We start from the raw sequence: 16,782 nt of genomic DNA on the forward strand, positions 1-16,782 counted from the left end.
CATTTCTATTTGTATCTTTCCTAATTAGTATTCAAAAAGTAGTACCATTTCTAAATTTGTATTCATTCCTAATTGTATGAAACAATAACTTCTATTTCATTCACTTTTACATAATAGTATGCAGTTTTTTTATGTATGTATCTTAATGTTTATTTTATTCTTACTATTATATTTATATAATATCTTTTTATAAGCGAGTCAAATTATACTACAAGTCTTTTAAAAAATTAATGTCGTACAAAATACATAAAATTGAGGATATTATTGAAAACAACAATATAGAAGAAGTACGGATCAACCATAGTAATTTGTTACAATGAAATAATACCAAAGGAATACAGATTACTAAAAAAATTCAGAATTACTTTTAAAAGAAATACAACGTTTAGTAACTAAGCGTTACGTGGTCCATTCCTACATGACCTCCTATTGTGACCCTTACAACCAAACCAATTTCCAAAGGTGCATTACTATCTTCAATCTTATACTTCAGCTTCATACTATTGTATCTCAAATCAACACCAATTTAATTTGCAATCTCCTCCCATAAATATCTAAATGTTGCATACTCTTTCATTAATAGCCTCTTTCTTGTAACCAACATATCAATTATCATCATTCCATCATCCAGAATGCATGATCAGAAAACTAATACTCCACATACCTAAACTGCATTCCAAAAAAAAAAGTATTTAAATCAATAAAAAATACAAATCATGCAACCATTATATCCTCAAAATTGTATTTTTTTTAGGTGCAATTATATATTCAAAACAGATAGCATACAATCTGTATTCCAAAAAAAAAACATACAAACTCTAATCCAAAAATAAATACAAACTGTATTCCCAATCTGTTTTTCAAAAAAGGAATATATTTCAATCATTAAAAAATACAAAATTTAGTATCATAATAAGATTCAATAACAATTGTATTACAAAAGCATTTGTACTCCACTACTAAAAAAATGTATTCATTATTGTTATGTATTTCAGAAATAGATTATAAAAAGTTGTATTTATTATTTTTAAGTATTGAACAAAGAATTTATAGAAGAATACAATTTGTATTTTTATAGAAAGAATATAGTTTGAATTTATCGATTGTATTTTATATTTCAAATATATATGATACAAAGAATATAATTCGTTCAACCATTACATCGTCATAATTGTATTTTTTTTAGGTGCTAATTCGTTCAACCACTACATCGTCATAATTGTATTTTTTTAGATGCAATTATGTATTCAAGATAGATAAGCATGCAAAACTTGAATTAAAGAACAAACAATCAAATAAGAATAAAAAAATCGAAAGATATACACATACAAACATGTATTCTCTAATTTGTATTGATTTATGTCCAAAATGTGTATTCAAATCAAATACCCATATAACCTCTAGATCAAAGAACAAACAACCAAATAAGGATTCAAATTCCATACATATAAGCATGAAACTTTGAATTTCTGTAGCTAAAGCAGCACGAATTCGACAGAAAACTATTAATTAGTTGGTGCTCGAATCCCATTGATTTCGAAACTAATCCAAAACAAATTCACAATTCATCATAATTTACTCCAACTAAAATTCTGAAAACATACCTAATAGATTTAGGTTACCCCGAAAATCAAATTGAAATACCTACAAATTATAGAGCTTTGTTATGGAGGAAGAGGAAGACGACAGAACAGACTTGTTATGGAGCAAGAGGAAGACGCCAGAATAGACTCCAGAGAAGTAACGTAAGTAATTACTTTTTTCAACTATATTTACCTTTTTTTGAAAGATTTCCTCCCATGATTTTCTCTAGGTTGTTAAATGTTGGTTGTATTATATTGAATTAAATCAAAAAAAGAAATACATAAATCAGTCTTATAGCAAGTGAAAATATAGCTATTTTCAATAAATATTGAAAGTGTAACTAAGGGGTTCTATTAAATTCTAAAATATTGTTGTTTTGAAAATTTCCCTTTAACGAAATTGGACTTTTAATTAAATTCATATTTATTGAACTTAAATAATTAATCAAATTATATTAATTCATAATACTTATTTGAACTAATATATCTTGAATTTAATGTAATCTAATCATTTAATAAATTTTAAATAATTAAACACATAAACAGGGTGACGTGTCAAACATCTTTATTGCGAACATTGTTGATACACTTGGACTAATGAGTAAAAGAAAGCCTACCTTTTATGTAAAATTTAACAAAATTGATAGACTAGATGACCATCGATCAGGGCCGTAATTATCTCAAATATCTATCATAAGCAACATGAAAAATTATATTTTGCAGTCTACACTCTACAGTGATCAGTTTTCCATTCCAAACTTCCAATATATCAGGTAAATGTAGAATGAAGTAAAAACAACTCTAAACATTTTCATGGTGCTTAAAAGAAGAATTAAAAGACATTATGGTCTAATCACGAGTTATGTATAGAGTCCAACTAAATAAATCAATAAAGTTGTTTCACTCTAATTACTCTCTCTTAAAAGAAATTATGAACATAATTGCAGGGGTATTGTGCTCACTATACCATCATCTAATATTGATCTTGATATAACTCTAATTAATTTATCTTCCAGTAACAAACTCTATACATGATTTTTTTCACTATTTCCATTGCTAATAATATGTCACTTGCCAATAAGCCAATATATGAAAGTGATGATCTTCTCGAGTAACATAGTTTTCACCCTGTAATAAAGCATTGTATACTAAGTTCAAATCAAATTAGTACTAGTATCAACAGTAGGAAAAAAATAAAAATTTCGAATAGCCATCACTTTCATATCTTGATTGTATTGACAAGTATAATATTAGCAAGTTTTGTGAGCACCCGTATAGTAGATCAAAGGTATAAAATCAAACTAGCTTTGTAGTTCACAAGAGCAAAATTTGTGAGTCTATTTCAGTGGAAGAAGATTTTGCCTCAACCAATAACTGTGACCGTGCAATCTCAAGAACATTTAGATCCTTCGATAGCTTTGATTTGGAAAATCAAAAGACCAGCAAAGGGCAAAACAAATGCAATATAGATGAAGGTTCGAACCTCCATGAATCACATTTTGGTTCCTTTGACACAGTGGCATCTTCGAAGAGCAAAGAAGTGAAATCCTCCTATCAATCGTGAGCTGGCAATAGTAATGCTGTTGCTCTTTTCAATGACTCGCTGGCTTTCACCAGATCGGATTCTGAATGAGCTGCTGAGACAAATAATCTAATTCCAACTGGAAGCTTACATTTATCAAGAGTTGATCTCTTTGATGTCACAATAAAGACACAATCTTCCTTCAAGACCTACGGAGGATTAAATGGTTGCAAGAAAACAAACTCGTGAGGTGATTCTAGATGATGAATTCAAATTTACAGATGGAAAAGTAACGAGCATTAAAATAACTTACATGATCAGCTATATCTTCAAGCACTTGTAGATCACCCTTTGAAGAACTAGTGGACTTCTTTAATGTAAGGAATATAATGGGGGAGAGCGGATCATTGACTATTTCTAAGCCTTTTATATCTGATAGACCTGCAGATATTTTAAAAAAAAAAAGTTTCTTCAGACTCCCATAATGGGGATAAGGAAAAAGAGAGAGGCAATCGATTTGGGACAAAACCTTTAGTCAACATAGAAATATTTTCCCTCAGTTTGACAAGAAGTTCAGGTTTTTCTTCCACGATATCAATAGCTTTAATTGTAGCACTTGCTAAATAAGGAGGCAGTGAAGCAGAGAAGACATAACCAGAACTACTGAGACGCTGTCAATGCAAGCAAAATAAACATTAATAAAAGATGGGTGGAAAATATAAGAAATATAAGTGCAAGAAATGAAAATCATGAAAATGGAATTATCAGGACCTGAAGATAAACTAGTACTACTCAAAACCGGTGGATAGAGTACACCTTAGTACCTGGTGATCTATGACTCTAGCATTCCCAGTGCAAAACCCACCTTCTGTGGCCAATGCATGTCCCATTGCTGCAGTTATTATATCTATCTTGTCAGTCTGCAATTGGATAATTCCATAAGAGGATGTACATTGAGATACAAAGTTAAATAACCAAATAGTGTGATGAGAGCATACCGCAACTTTACAATGTTCAGTTAGACCTCTACCAGAACTACCAAGCACACCAATGGAATGGCTCTCATCCAACAACACGCGGAATCGATATTTTTCCTTCAGCTTGATGATTTCATCTAATGGAGCTATTTTGCCAGAATTCTGCAAATTACAGTCAAATGAAATCTGACATTACAAAGTACAATTTTTTTAAAGTACAACTTCCTTAGTAGAGAAGTGCGCTGAAGAAGTTTAACAGGAAGCTACGGAACAATGAAGCAACAAGTTGTTTATCCCCATAAGGAAAAATGGTCTGTCAATGATAACGAGGACATCAAGATCACAATGTGTAACCCAGAACCGTCCTCCTTGATGATTTACTTCCTTACAAAACCTTGGAAATGATTTAGAACACCGTGGTCCTCACAAGTTATCCAATTAACTTAAAGAAATTTAGGAACACCATAACTGGACTCGGTATATTCTGCATCCTCTCCAGCCTGGTTTGAATGAGGCTCAATTTTTGCATATGCCTAGAGTTAACCTCTCCCATTTCCTTACACTAACAATTTTTTCTTCAACTACCACTATGCCACCAAACAAAAGAAATCAGAGTTGTTCATATTAGTATGTTCCATTAACATAAACAGCTGATACCTGATACACAGCTTCAACAACAATATATCGTCGTAGCTTCCTAGCTTGCTTGTTTTCTTGGGTAACTTTCTCCAAAGTGTTTCGTAAGGACTCCATATTGTTATGCTTAAAATATATGATGGTACTTCTAGAGAGCTGAAGGCCGTTTTGAATTCCCCAGTGGACACCTTCATCCCTACAGGAAAAGACAGATTGCAGAACAATGTCAATAATAGTGAGATCCCATGACAAGTGGCAACCTCTGGATTATTTATTTTAACATCAGTACTAACTAGAAAATGGGACACTAATTAATTTTTGACACAACCTATGATAATACACATAGAAGGATAAGAAACTACACATTACTAAATAATACTACTAATAGTGAGAAGAGAAAAGGAGGAGCCCTCTCTTACCTTTAGTGCGACAATACTCAGCTACCTACTAACTTTCTACTCTAATTCTCAACCTCCAAACCTTCCTATCTTAGGTCATGTCCTCAGTAAGTTGAAGTTGTGCCAAGTCCTATATGATCCCCTCCCCCTAGTCCTTTTTCGGCCAACTTCTATCTCTCCTAACTCCTGCTATAGCCAATCTCTCACGCCTCCTAACTGATGCACCCATCACATGCCTGAATCATCTAGTCTCGCTTCCCTCATCTTATCCACCACGGAGGCCACTCTCACCTTGCCTCATATAGCTTTGTTCCTAATCATATCATTCCTTGTATGCCCACACATCCATTTAAGCATCCTCATCTCTGCTACCTCCATCTTCTGAGTGTGGGCGTTCTTGACTAGCTAACACTCTGTCGTACAACAATGTTGGTCTAATCACCATTATGTAGAATTTACCTTTTAAGTCTTGGAAACACATTCTAATCAAACAGAGCCCGAGCCTCCATTTCGCCCACCTCGCACAAATACGATGTGTGACCTCATCATCAAAGAGTCATACGTTTTGAATAAGTTCACTGAGGGATAAAATGCAATATTAGTTGAAGTAGAAACTTTTGTCTAGGCATACAAGCATCAAGATACTGACTTCCTCTATTCATATCCAGAGACGGTCTAATATCAAAGAGCCAAAAAGTAAAAAGAGAAGCTTCCCAAATTACATTATTTCCTTGAGTCTAAAGGTCAACGCCCTAAATTTTAGGTTATAGCACAATAATATCCTTAAATATCCTAGCAAACAGTAAGTTGATAAATGACAGAACATATATCTACATACCAGATGCTGAGGGAGAAAAGAAAGGATGAGCAATAAGAAAAAGATATTCAGGAAATGAAGTAGAAGGATTATAGAGAGTAACTGATGGACATTTGGCAACCCACACAGAACTACCTCTTTTTTTATGGAAAGAGGACTTTAGGCACTCAGAATAATTTTTTTTCAGGAAATGGAAAGGGATGGCCCCACAAGCTCCTAGTAAGGCACTGCAACCTAGTTTCGTCGAATAAAATTTTATCAAACATGTATTTATAATTGATATCAGTGAGAAATATAGGAGAAAAGTATTATTGAATTGTGTATCTGCATTATTACACAGAGACTCTATTTATAGACACTACAATACAATCATTTACCAAGTAGGATACTATTTACTATTTCTATAGCTATTTCTATTCCTATTCTAAGTAGGATTGTATATACCTATTCATATTCTAACACTCCCCCTCAAACTAGTGCATACAAGTCATATGTCCCTAGCTTGTTACAAATGTATTTAATACAAGGATCGATGAGGGGCTTGGTGAGATATCTGCAAGTTGATTACTCAACTTCACAAAATTGACAGTTAACCTCAATGTGCTTAGTCTTTCATGAAATATTGTATTTGATGCATAATGTCAGTCAATCTCAATGTGCTTGGTCTTCTCATGAAATACCGAATTTGGGGCATCATGTCAATAAAACACAGAGTGACAAATTCCTAAATTGCAATGTTGAACTTCCCAAATCAAGTTTGAGAAGACTGTTTCGGACCATAGAGTGACTTACACAAACGACATACAAGGCTACCAGACTCCCCCCGAGCAACAAAACCGGTGTTGCTCCATGTAGACTTCTTCCTCGAGATCATCATGGAGAAAAACATTCTTAATGTCCAACTGATTAAAAGGGCAATGGAGAACGACAACTATAGATAGAAAAAGGTGGACATATGCTATTTCAGCCAAATGGATGTAAACAAATAGCGCGTCCCTCCACAGGGAGAGAAAATATCACTGTAATCCAGCCCAAATATCTGAGTATATCTTCTTCTTCTTCTTTTTTTGACAAAAGTCAATCTGAAACAGAAAGAAAACACTGCAGGAAAACTCAGATCTCTCGAAAACAATGCAATGGTCCCTGGAAAGTGCTTGAAATCTAGTATAAAATATATGGAGCGTATCGAAATCAAGAGATGAGTAGATCTTAAACAAGAAAGTCGTAAAACTAACTGGAACATGCTCATGCGCTGGATTATTATATTTGATGGCTGAAAGTGGTCATAATCTGAGAAATAAAATTATACGGGTAGGGTCGAATGATGACATGACCCTATTGAGAAAGAGAATGATATGGGTAGGATCGGAATGATGGCAAGACCCTATTGAAAAATAGAAATTATATGGATAGGGTTGTAATGATGGCACGATCCTACACAAATAAGAAAGTAGTCACCGGAAAGATGACACGGTGCTACACAAATCGGATATGAGAAAGCAGTTACCAAAAAGATGGCACGGTGCTACACAAATCGGATATGAGAAAGCAGTTACCAGAAAGATGGCACGGTGCTACACAAATAAGATATGAAAAAGTAGTCCAAAAAATGCACGTACTACATAAATTAAATATGAAAAATAGTCAACGAAAAGATGCACGATGTTATGCAAATTAGATATGAGAAAATAGTCACCGGAAAGATGCAAGATGCTACGCAAATTAAATATGAGAAAATAGTCACCGAAAAGATACACGGTGACCCCGACTTTTGCTAACATAATCATTGACCAGACGGGCGGCATATATGGGTAATAGCCGCCCGCGGGCAGCGGAAGCTCTTTGATTCTCTACCAAGATTGTAGAGGCTCTGATACCATGTGAGAAATATTGGAGAAAAATATTATTGAATTGTGTATCTACATTATTATACAAAGACACTATTTATAGACACTACAATACAATATTTTACCAAGTAGAATACTATTTACTATTTACTATTCCTATTCCTATTTCTAAGTAGGATTGTATATACCTATTCACATTCTAACAATATCCACTTTGATAGTAGAAATTCTAGTATGGTATATCTAATACACACTAAAATGGTTAAATAAAGGATAGATGTGTAAGAAGGGTTCTAACTTGGAGTATAGCTCTTATCATTTTACTCAATTTATTGGGGTAAAATAATAATAAGCCATTTTATCAACAATAAGCCCTTGGTTTTCTATTGTGCCATGTTACGTATCAAGCTAATTTGAAGATTGGTGTGATGTATAGCTCCGAGAATATGAGATGAGGCCAATTTATCAACAAAAAAAGATTGGGGGCACTGGAAAGTCTTGTTAATAACATGGCCCTACTTTCTACCCAAATAATGAAGACCTCTAAATTGATACAAGCTACCATGTATAATATAGTGTTAAATATAACAAATAAAGTTCCACTTGTATGGTAATCATTCCTATCTCTAAAGCTTGTGGTTTAGTCGAAGAACATATTCATACAAGCATGTTGCTCTATATTCTCAACTTGGTTTACAAAAACTCCCCTTGTTCATGCAAGTCTCTCTCACTATGTTCATTGTTCTCCCTTCAGTGATTATTAACTAAAAGGCCATTTAAAACAGTTATGTCCCTACTTGCAAAAAATCCATCCGCAGGGACTCTCATTCATCATAATAAAGAATCAAGTGGTGGAAATGCAACAATCAGTTTCATGTCCTTCACTTAAACGTAAAGCCCATCTTCAGCATAATGAAATCTAGAAAACCCCAATTAACATGGTTGCAAGCTTTCTCAAGATCCATCTTTCATAATATTCCAACTCTCCTTTCTAGATTCTAAAAAAGAGACATTTATTAAAAGTGGCCAGATCTCTTATGTTTACCTACCATGAATCTACCAAAAATACTTGGCAATTCTAGTAGCTGTCTATATTAGCAATAAATTGCTATGTAAAACCCTCAATTTTTAGAATCCACTGGGAGCTTTAAACGGTAAGAATGAATATACAGTTCCTCTGAAGGTGTTTGGGTGTGTCTGTTTTGTTAACACTAGGAATTCTAGGAAACTTGATGCTAGAGATCGCAAATGTGTCTTTATTGAGTAAACTCCAACACAAACACTACAAATGTTATCCTCCTCCTTTGAGGAGATCCTTTGTCAGCATGAATGTTACCTTTGAGAATCCTAGTCTATTTCAGTATTACATCATCATCGGTTCAGGGGAGAACAATGAGGAAGAGATGATTCTACCTCTCGATACCGCATCACAAGGAAGTGAAATTGGAGAAAGATTTCAGGGAAAGACCATTGGGCATTTGGATGGACCTGATTTAATAGAGCAAAAGAAGTCATCATGCAATCTGCTGAAGCTGAACCCTCTTCCTATTGGTGAGTTATCGACATTTTCTAATGAGTTAAATTTATATATTGCTCACAGAAAAGGAGTCAAATCTTGCACCAAACATCATCTATCTAATTTTGTCATCTGTAATAAAACCCATGTAGAATACTGAAATATTTTCAGAACTTTCCGTTGATACAACATGCTATTTTTACTAAATTTAGTACGTGTATGTCCAAGCATTTTGGAGATAAATACCAATTAGAAGGTCTGAGAAGACCCTTGTATCCCTCCTATAAAGCCTTTGCCTTGTCTGATTCTTCTGTGTTTATACCCCAGAAGTGGAGAAGACTTTGCCTTGTCTATTTTTACTGCATCTATCCCCCAGAATTGGGGGGAATCTTTTATAGATCCTAAATGGAAGCAAATAATGATTAAGAAAATGAATGTTTTATCTAAATATGAGACCTGAGAACTTGTCACTTCAACACCAGACAAGAAATTGATTAGCTGCAAATGGGTCTTCACTGTGAAACATAAAGTTGATGGGTCAATTGAAAGATCCAAACCAAGATTGGTGGCTAAGGGATTCGCTCAAACTTATGCAATGAATTATCAGGGAATAATTTGTCACAGTTGCTAAAATGAACACTAAGAATGTTTTGTGCATCCAATCTTGATTGGTACTTACAATAGTTTGATGTGAAGAATGTGTTTTTTCATGGAGACTTAAAAGAAGATGCGTGTATGGAGATTCCTCTTGGATTTGATACTGAACAAAGTCAAAGAAAGGTGTGCGGACAAAAGAAAGTCGTGTACGGACTGAAGCAATCCCCTAGAGCTTTGTTTGACAGATCTATGTTGATCATATCTTTTCATAAAACATCAAAAAGAGATAGTAATGAGATGAAATGACAAAGATGAGATGACCCGATTGAAGAAGTTGTTAGCACAAAAATTTGAGACCAAAGATCTATGAAAATTGTAGTATTTGGGAATTGAGGTGCTAAATCAAAAGGAGGAATCTCTCAAAGGAAGTATATTTTGTATCTCTTGAAACAAACTGGTATGATAAGGTGCACCCAGCAAAATCGTTCATTGATAGCAATTACAAATTACGACAGGGGTTGGAGAGTAAGTTGATAAGGAGAGATATCAGAGGTTGGTTAAAGGCTCATTTATATCTCTCACACTCAACCAGACAAAGTCTATCCAGTCAACTTGGTAAGTCAATTCATGCATGACCTGATATCCACATATGCAAGTTGTCTTTCACATTTTGTGGTATATAAAATTTGCTCCACGGAAATGTTTGCTATTCTCCAAACAAAGTAACCTCTAGATAAAAGCCTTTACATATGCGGATGGGACTGGATCTCTAGATGACAAAAGATCTACATTTGGTTACTACACACTCGAAGGAAGGAACTCAAGTACTTGGAGAAGCAAGAAGCAAAGTGAATTGCCAAATCTAGTGCAGATGCAGAATATAGAGCTATGGCCCAAGGTGTTTGTGAACTTCTTTGGCTAGAAAAGTATTGGAAGAATTAAGTTGCCTGAAAAAAAGGAGGAACTTTCCTTGTACTTCCACTACAAAGCCGCAGTCATTACAGCTTATAATCTTGGTCAACATGACCGAACAAAACATGTTGAAATTGATCGACACTTTATAAAAGAAAAGGTTACTAATGGTACCTTGAGTTTGCTTCATGTACCATCAGAAAAACAACTAGCGGATATGCTTACAAAAGGTCTCAACAATTTTTTTTTTATACTTTAGTTATCAAGTTGGGCATGCATCTCTGCACTAACTTGAGGGAGTATTGATTGATTAGCTTGATTCTAGGAGATCTCCTTGCTCAATTGTAGGAGAATAGAATATAATATTTTATTTTATTGTAATTATATATCTTTCCTTAAAATAGTCATAGAACTCATTGTATAAGTACTCCCTCTCATGGGATGTAAAAATATACAGAAATACAAAGAGCCTCTCTCTCAAAATCTTTAAATATTAAGATCAAGTTGGGCAATGGAAGGAAAATGAGATTTTGGCAAGAACATGGATGGAGCATTCTCCATTAATGACCAAGTATCAGGACCTCCATTCTTGTACTAACACTGCAGGTTCTCTTGTCTCACAGTGCTGGACTGGTAATGTTGCAAGGTCCTTAATGTGGGCGAATTTGCCCTATCAAATGGCCATGGAAACAAATCTGGAAGTCTAGAGCTCGTTAAAAATTAACTGCTTCATGTGGTTGTTGTCTCATGATGCATGCCTTACACATACCATCTACAGAAAAAAGTTACTATTTGCAGCAGGTGCTTTATGTGTAAGAGTCAAGTGGAATGCAGCAGCCAGCAGCCACCTTTTTTTCATTTCCTAGTGGCTGGTCAGTTGTGGACTCTCTTTTTTATCTTTTTAAGATTTCTGATGTGATGCCACTCACTATCAAAGAGCTATTTCTCTGTTGGGACTCCAGAGGTAGCAGCAACCACCTAAGAAGATTTGGAGCATTACCTCGCCTGCATGTGCTGGAGTATATGGAAGGAACAAAATGACAGATGTTTGGAAGGAGAGTCGGTTAGTGTACAGCAGCTTAAATCAATTGTTTATGGCTTGTTTCTTTTTGGTGTAATCTACAGGATGTAAAGAATGAAGACAGTATGTTGGCTTCAATGGTTCCCTGCAAATGTAGGTTTTTCAAAGCAGAAGTCCTTTTTGTTTTTGTACGAAAGGTTTCCTGATACTAGGCATGACTTAGCACCAGTTTGGTGCTAGGTAATTTCTCACTTTCAATATACAAGCTACTTACATTATCAAAAAAGTAACAATAATTAAGGACATAAAAATAGAATAAGCAGAAGGTCCTCTTATTTCATTTCCCCTCAAACCTCACATAGAAATCAACTTGTTAATTTTCACAAAAAGGAAGAAGAAGATATCCTACATAAATAAATACTAAGAACATAAAAAAGACAATTGACAAGGCCAAAAGGAGGATGATGAACAAGCAGTACATAGAACAAGCTTAGGGAGGAAGACGTGGAAACTGATCTAATATACCCCTGATCTTGTCTGCATAACCCACATTTGTGCCTTTGGTTCTTGCTTTAGTTCAGAAAAATCGATGTAATTTAAACATCTTCATTTATGTTCAAACTAAAACCTTGGACAACAGATGAAGCAATAAAATAACTAAAGAATGTAAATACTCACGCAACAACAACATCTCCCTTTTTGCAAAATGCTGGAATTGCACTGAACATCGTAGAAAGTCCATAAGAATATAGTATGGAATCTGGAGTTCCAAGAAACTTTGCTATTCTGGCCTCACAATCAAGGTGGACATCTGCATCAAATGTAGAATAATAAGTTGATTTTGATGAGAATGAAGAAGGAGAGGAGTGCAATGAAACTGTAGAATAGTATGTAGATACAAATGATCAAATTATACCAATTGTGCCATAGAACCCCCGGGGACCACAAGAACCTACACCATACTTCTCTAGAGCTGTAGTACAAGTCTCCTGCCATTCAACATTAGGTGTGAATGCTCCGTTCTACTAAAGAACTAAAACATCGCAGCTAACTAAATAATAAAGAAAACCTTACTAGTAAATCTTGGCTTCCTAATAATCCAAGGTAATTTGCTGAAGTAAAGTTCACTACATCTTTCCCATTAACTATAGTATGAGGCCCTGCAGCACTGAACAAACACAAGATATGAGAACAATACATCAAGCTATTCATTTCACCAAGTTTGATAACTGGAGCATCTGAAATCATGAACTTGAACAATAGGTAGAAGAAAAGCTCTTCTAACAATAATTGCTGCTTCAATGGAGCTTACTAACATTACTTGTCAGCTCATAACATAAAGAAACTATTTTTAGCTTGTGCTTAGCATATGTTAGCTGTTGCACTAAGTCAACTCTAGATAAGACCTCCAAAAACTACTATTCATAATTTTCGCATTTCAGTGTAACAAACTAAATGTATATGATATAGATACCATGTTGGACTTCCTTGGTTCCCAATAATTGTAGAGGCAGCTAAGCTTTCTCCAACACATACTCAGCAGCATCACAATGCTGTTTCATGGATAAAATAACCTTTACTTATCAAATAACAGTTGAATCTAGCAAGCAAGAGCACAGCACAACAGTTTTAGTTGCTTTTATCCTTATGTCCATCTAATAATCATTTTCATACAAGAATAAAACCCAAGAATATAATAAAACTGGTTCTCTAAATGTAAACAGAAAAATATCACTAAAGAGAATGTAAAACCTTTTAGAGTTGCCTTTTTCTGTCATATAAGTCAATTTGAAATTTTAACTCTCCAAATGCATACAGTTGAATAAAAAGAAAGAATAATTTGACTGCAATCATCTGAATAAAATGCAATTTTTCTTTATAAGGCTGAACAAAATACAATCATCAGAGTGTTTGAAGGAAGGCAAGGGAAACAGCTTTCCCACCTTTCTAAAACTGGAGGTTCACGTTTCATCTCATCAGTGATGGAAGGGATAAGTGGTTCTGGGGCCCATTCTTCACATAATTCATCAATTTCCTGAAAATCTTAAACGCATTCATCAGCGCGGTTGAAGGACATTTTTCTTTGCATTTTTTGTTTTTGCTTTCATTAAGGATAAGAGATTGGGGCAGGGGACACCGCATGATTTTACTGACTCTCGTTTTGATGCATATAGAATAAATCTAAAGGATTTTCATGTGAAGCACACAAAAAAGGAAAGGATAGTTAAACAACATTGAAAGGACTCCTTATTTTGATCGGTAACTTGGAAGGACTCCATATGCAAATTTTGAACATAGATGATTCTGAAGCATGCATGTTCCTGTCTTGAGCCTAAATGCTAATTGATGTATAACTGCAAAACTTATACCAAACATCACCTATTGAAGCTACTTTAGAGAGCTAAACATTAGGATTAGCAGAAGCGCAAGGAAACTATATAGTTACATGCAAACAATATAGTTTGATACATTTTACAAGTTATTCTACAACCTTTACTGATTGCTAGAGGTAATAATCTCAAGATTTGACAGTAGTTAAGCGCATCACGCAGTGTAAACACCTAACCTCGAATTTTTTTCAGTCAGAAAAGATTGATATCCAGCAAATTAATACACATCAACGTTGCAGGAGGGGTAGATTAGTTCAAGACGAGAAGTCCTTTCTTTTTCCTTTCCCAAGATACATTTTAGAAATGAGTAATAATTTCTAGAATAGACATCACCATCTTAGTTAAATGCCAACCCAGTAAAGTTAATCCTCAGTTGAAACAGATATTAAAACTATAACCAAGAATGGATACAAATTCAGAGAGCATAGTAATCTTAAACAATGATGAAGACATAATATCCACAGGGTGATTGACATTTGAAAATGCAGATCTACGACAAACCTTCTTCGTCAATGGTCTTTTAGGTGGTTTGTAACTCTTCTGAGACAGTAGGAAAAGGATGACCACCAGGAGAAGACCTTCCACAAATAGATGTCCTACAGGAAAAAAAGCAAAACATATCTAATGCACAACATAGAATCTAAAAACAAAGAGATGATTACCATCCAAAGAATGAAGAGGCTACCTCCAATATTGACCTCAAATATCACAGCTCTTGCGAATTGAAACTCAAAGACTGATCTCACCCAATCAGATGTAGCTCCCACTACATTTGCAAGTATTGACACTGTTGAATCCATTATCTAAACCAGGAAAATACAGAGGATGGTGACAAACTCGCCCACATAAGAAAAATCAGGATGGTTTAATGGTTTTTACTACATTCTCCTCACTTTGTCATGCTCAGGCGATGTAAATTAAAACCAAATGAACAAGTTTGTGACGAGTTTGATTAGAAAAGAGAAATACTCTTAGGAAGAGTTATATTTAATAGTATAGCACAAATAATAACAATGACTTTTATTTACGCAGGAGATCTTCTCATTTCTTTTTTAGGATTAATGAATCATTTACACAGATATCTTCTTTTTTTTGAGAAGTCAAACATTTACACAAAAATCTTATATTGCAAGTGCTCCTGTTTATAATAACTTCTCACTCTCCTCCATTGTCTGAGAGAGTTTGCCTGATATCAATGTATTTCATGATATTTGAATCCAGTGAACATGTCATATCTAAGATAAAAATATCAATGCTAATTTTTACAAGAGGACTATACTTTATCATTCAAACATTGAAGTACTCAAAATATATTACTTTGTATTCTTTCAACTTTTTATATGCAGAGTACAGATATTCTTGTATTTCATGGTTTTCATTGTATTTAATGCCCTGCACAATTATGCAAGTCTTAGTATTATTACTTAAGCAGGACAACAAAAAGATCAAATTAGAACGTAGAATAACAAAATTAAACAGGTTGGACCACTGCCCATTCACTAAACAAACTGATAATCTGCACATTCACATAACAAATAAATAAATTCAGTCCATCATATGAGACTGAAGATAACTATCAATGCAACTATTAATGTGATTACTCCGACTACATTGGACAAGAAGCATAAAAATTGACAAGCAATATCCTCCAGTCATTTTTTAAATCCTGCTCATGGATAAAACGAAACCACTATAACAAAAACAACATGGGAATACACATATGCATCACATAAAAGTAAATAAGCTAAAGTAAGCTAAATAACCAGAAAACTTAAGGCAACAAATTTACAAGTAATGCCGATTGATTGATCCTCTTCACATTCAGTAGACTCTTGAATTAATCTATTAATGATTATGCACTATGTGGATCCTTCAATGTACATTCATCAATTCAAAAAGGATTGATAAACCCAATCTGAGATCTTGATCAGATATTAGTACCCATTATGCGGTCATCAAAAAGCTTCTTTTTTTATGCATAAATAAAGTACCCATTTAAATCTTTTTAGTACCCATTATTCAAGAACTCACTCTCATTCAATTTATATGAACTTTAAAAGAATTTCAGTTGGTAAAAGTTGTTACCTATGATGTAAGAAACAAAGAGTTGAAAATCTCTGAAAGCAGATCCTTATTGGGCGGTAATCAAGATGAGGAAACAAGAGGGATGGAAATAGCCGGGAAATGTGAGAAGCGCTAAAATGCAAACATCTTATGGGAGAAACAAACAAAAGCTTCAACAATCAAACGCTGGTCAAAGGTCGTGCCAATTTCCCAACTTGAGCATCTCATTATTTCAGTTTTCAGTCCTGCCTTTATTATTTTGGCATGATAATTATGGACGTTAGTTAAATTTATATAAATTAAATAAATAGACACATGTACTTTTATATGCCATAATATATAAAAGAAGTCACGTAGAACATAAAATTATTATGATGTCATGTCGAATGAATGTGTTTGTTTGTTCAAATTTTGAATAGTTAAAGCACCTGTTTATACACTAGTAAAATTAGGGGTGTATTTGTCAATTGAAGTCAAATTAAAGATCAAATTTATGTATTGT

General features: G+C 34.1%; 1 protein-coding gene across 4 annotated transcripts; it reads right to left on the bottom strand.

Annotated features, from left to right (window-relative positions):
- Positions 1-299: 299 nt before the first annotated feature.
- LOC129889274 (long chain base biosynthesis protein 1-like) lies at positions 300-16,527 on the bottom strand. 4 transcript variants are annotated; one of them, XR_008766873.1, is made up of 15 exons: positions 16,302-16,527; positions 14,902-15,019; positions 14,718-14,812; positions 13,770-13,861; positions 12,901-12,994; positions 12,743-12,815; positions 12,505-12,637; positions 4,740-4,914; positions 4,104-4,244; positions 3,930-4,025; positions 3,635-3,776; positions 3,419-3,546; positions 3,067-3,314; positions 1,605-1,644; positions 300-669 (listed from the first exon to the last, which is right to left on the bottom strand). XR_008766873.1 is itself a non-coding variant. In XM_055964506.1 (13 exons), exons 2-13 carry the CDS (start codon positions 15,014-15,016, stop codon positions 3,138-3,140), a joined length of 1,461 nt encoding a protein of 486 aa, XP_055820481.1. In that variant the 5' UTR covers positions 15,017-15,019; positions 16,302-16,527; the 3' UTR covers positions 2,688-3,137. The 4 variants fall into 4 exon arrangements, 1 of the variants encoding a protein (XP_055820481.1); XR_008766872.1 differs by lacking the exon at positions 1,605-1,644 and having other exon boundaries at positions 301-669; XR_008766874.1 differs by lacking the exons at positions 300-669; positions 1,605-1,644 and adding an exon at positions 2,137-2,711.
- Positions 16,528-16,782: the final 255 nt, after the last annotated feature.

The sequence above is a fragment of the Solanum dulcamara genome, chromosome 5, assembly GCF_947179165.1.
Source record: "Solanum dulcamara chromosome 5, daSolDulc1.2, whole genome shotgun sequence".
Lineage (NCBI taxonomy): Eukaryota > Viridiplantae > Streptophyta > Magnoliopsida > Solanales > Solanaceae > Solanum > Solanum dulcamara.

Excerpts from the sequence above, each read along its gene's own strand:
- LOC129889274 (XM_055964506.1), bottom strand. The coding sequence starts at position 15,016 with ATGGATTCAACAGTGTCAATACTTGCAAATGTAGTGGGAGCTACATCT. Across the intron at positions 14,813-14,901 it reads ATTTGAGGTCAATATTGGAG|GACATCTATTTGTGGAAGGT; the intron begins GTAGCCTCTTCA and ends TTTTTCCTGTAG. Across the intron at positions 3,547-3,634 it reads TATTTCTATGTTGACTAAAG|GTCTATCAGATATAAAAGGC; the intron begins GTTTTGTCCCAA and ends AAATATCTGCAG.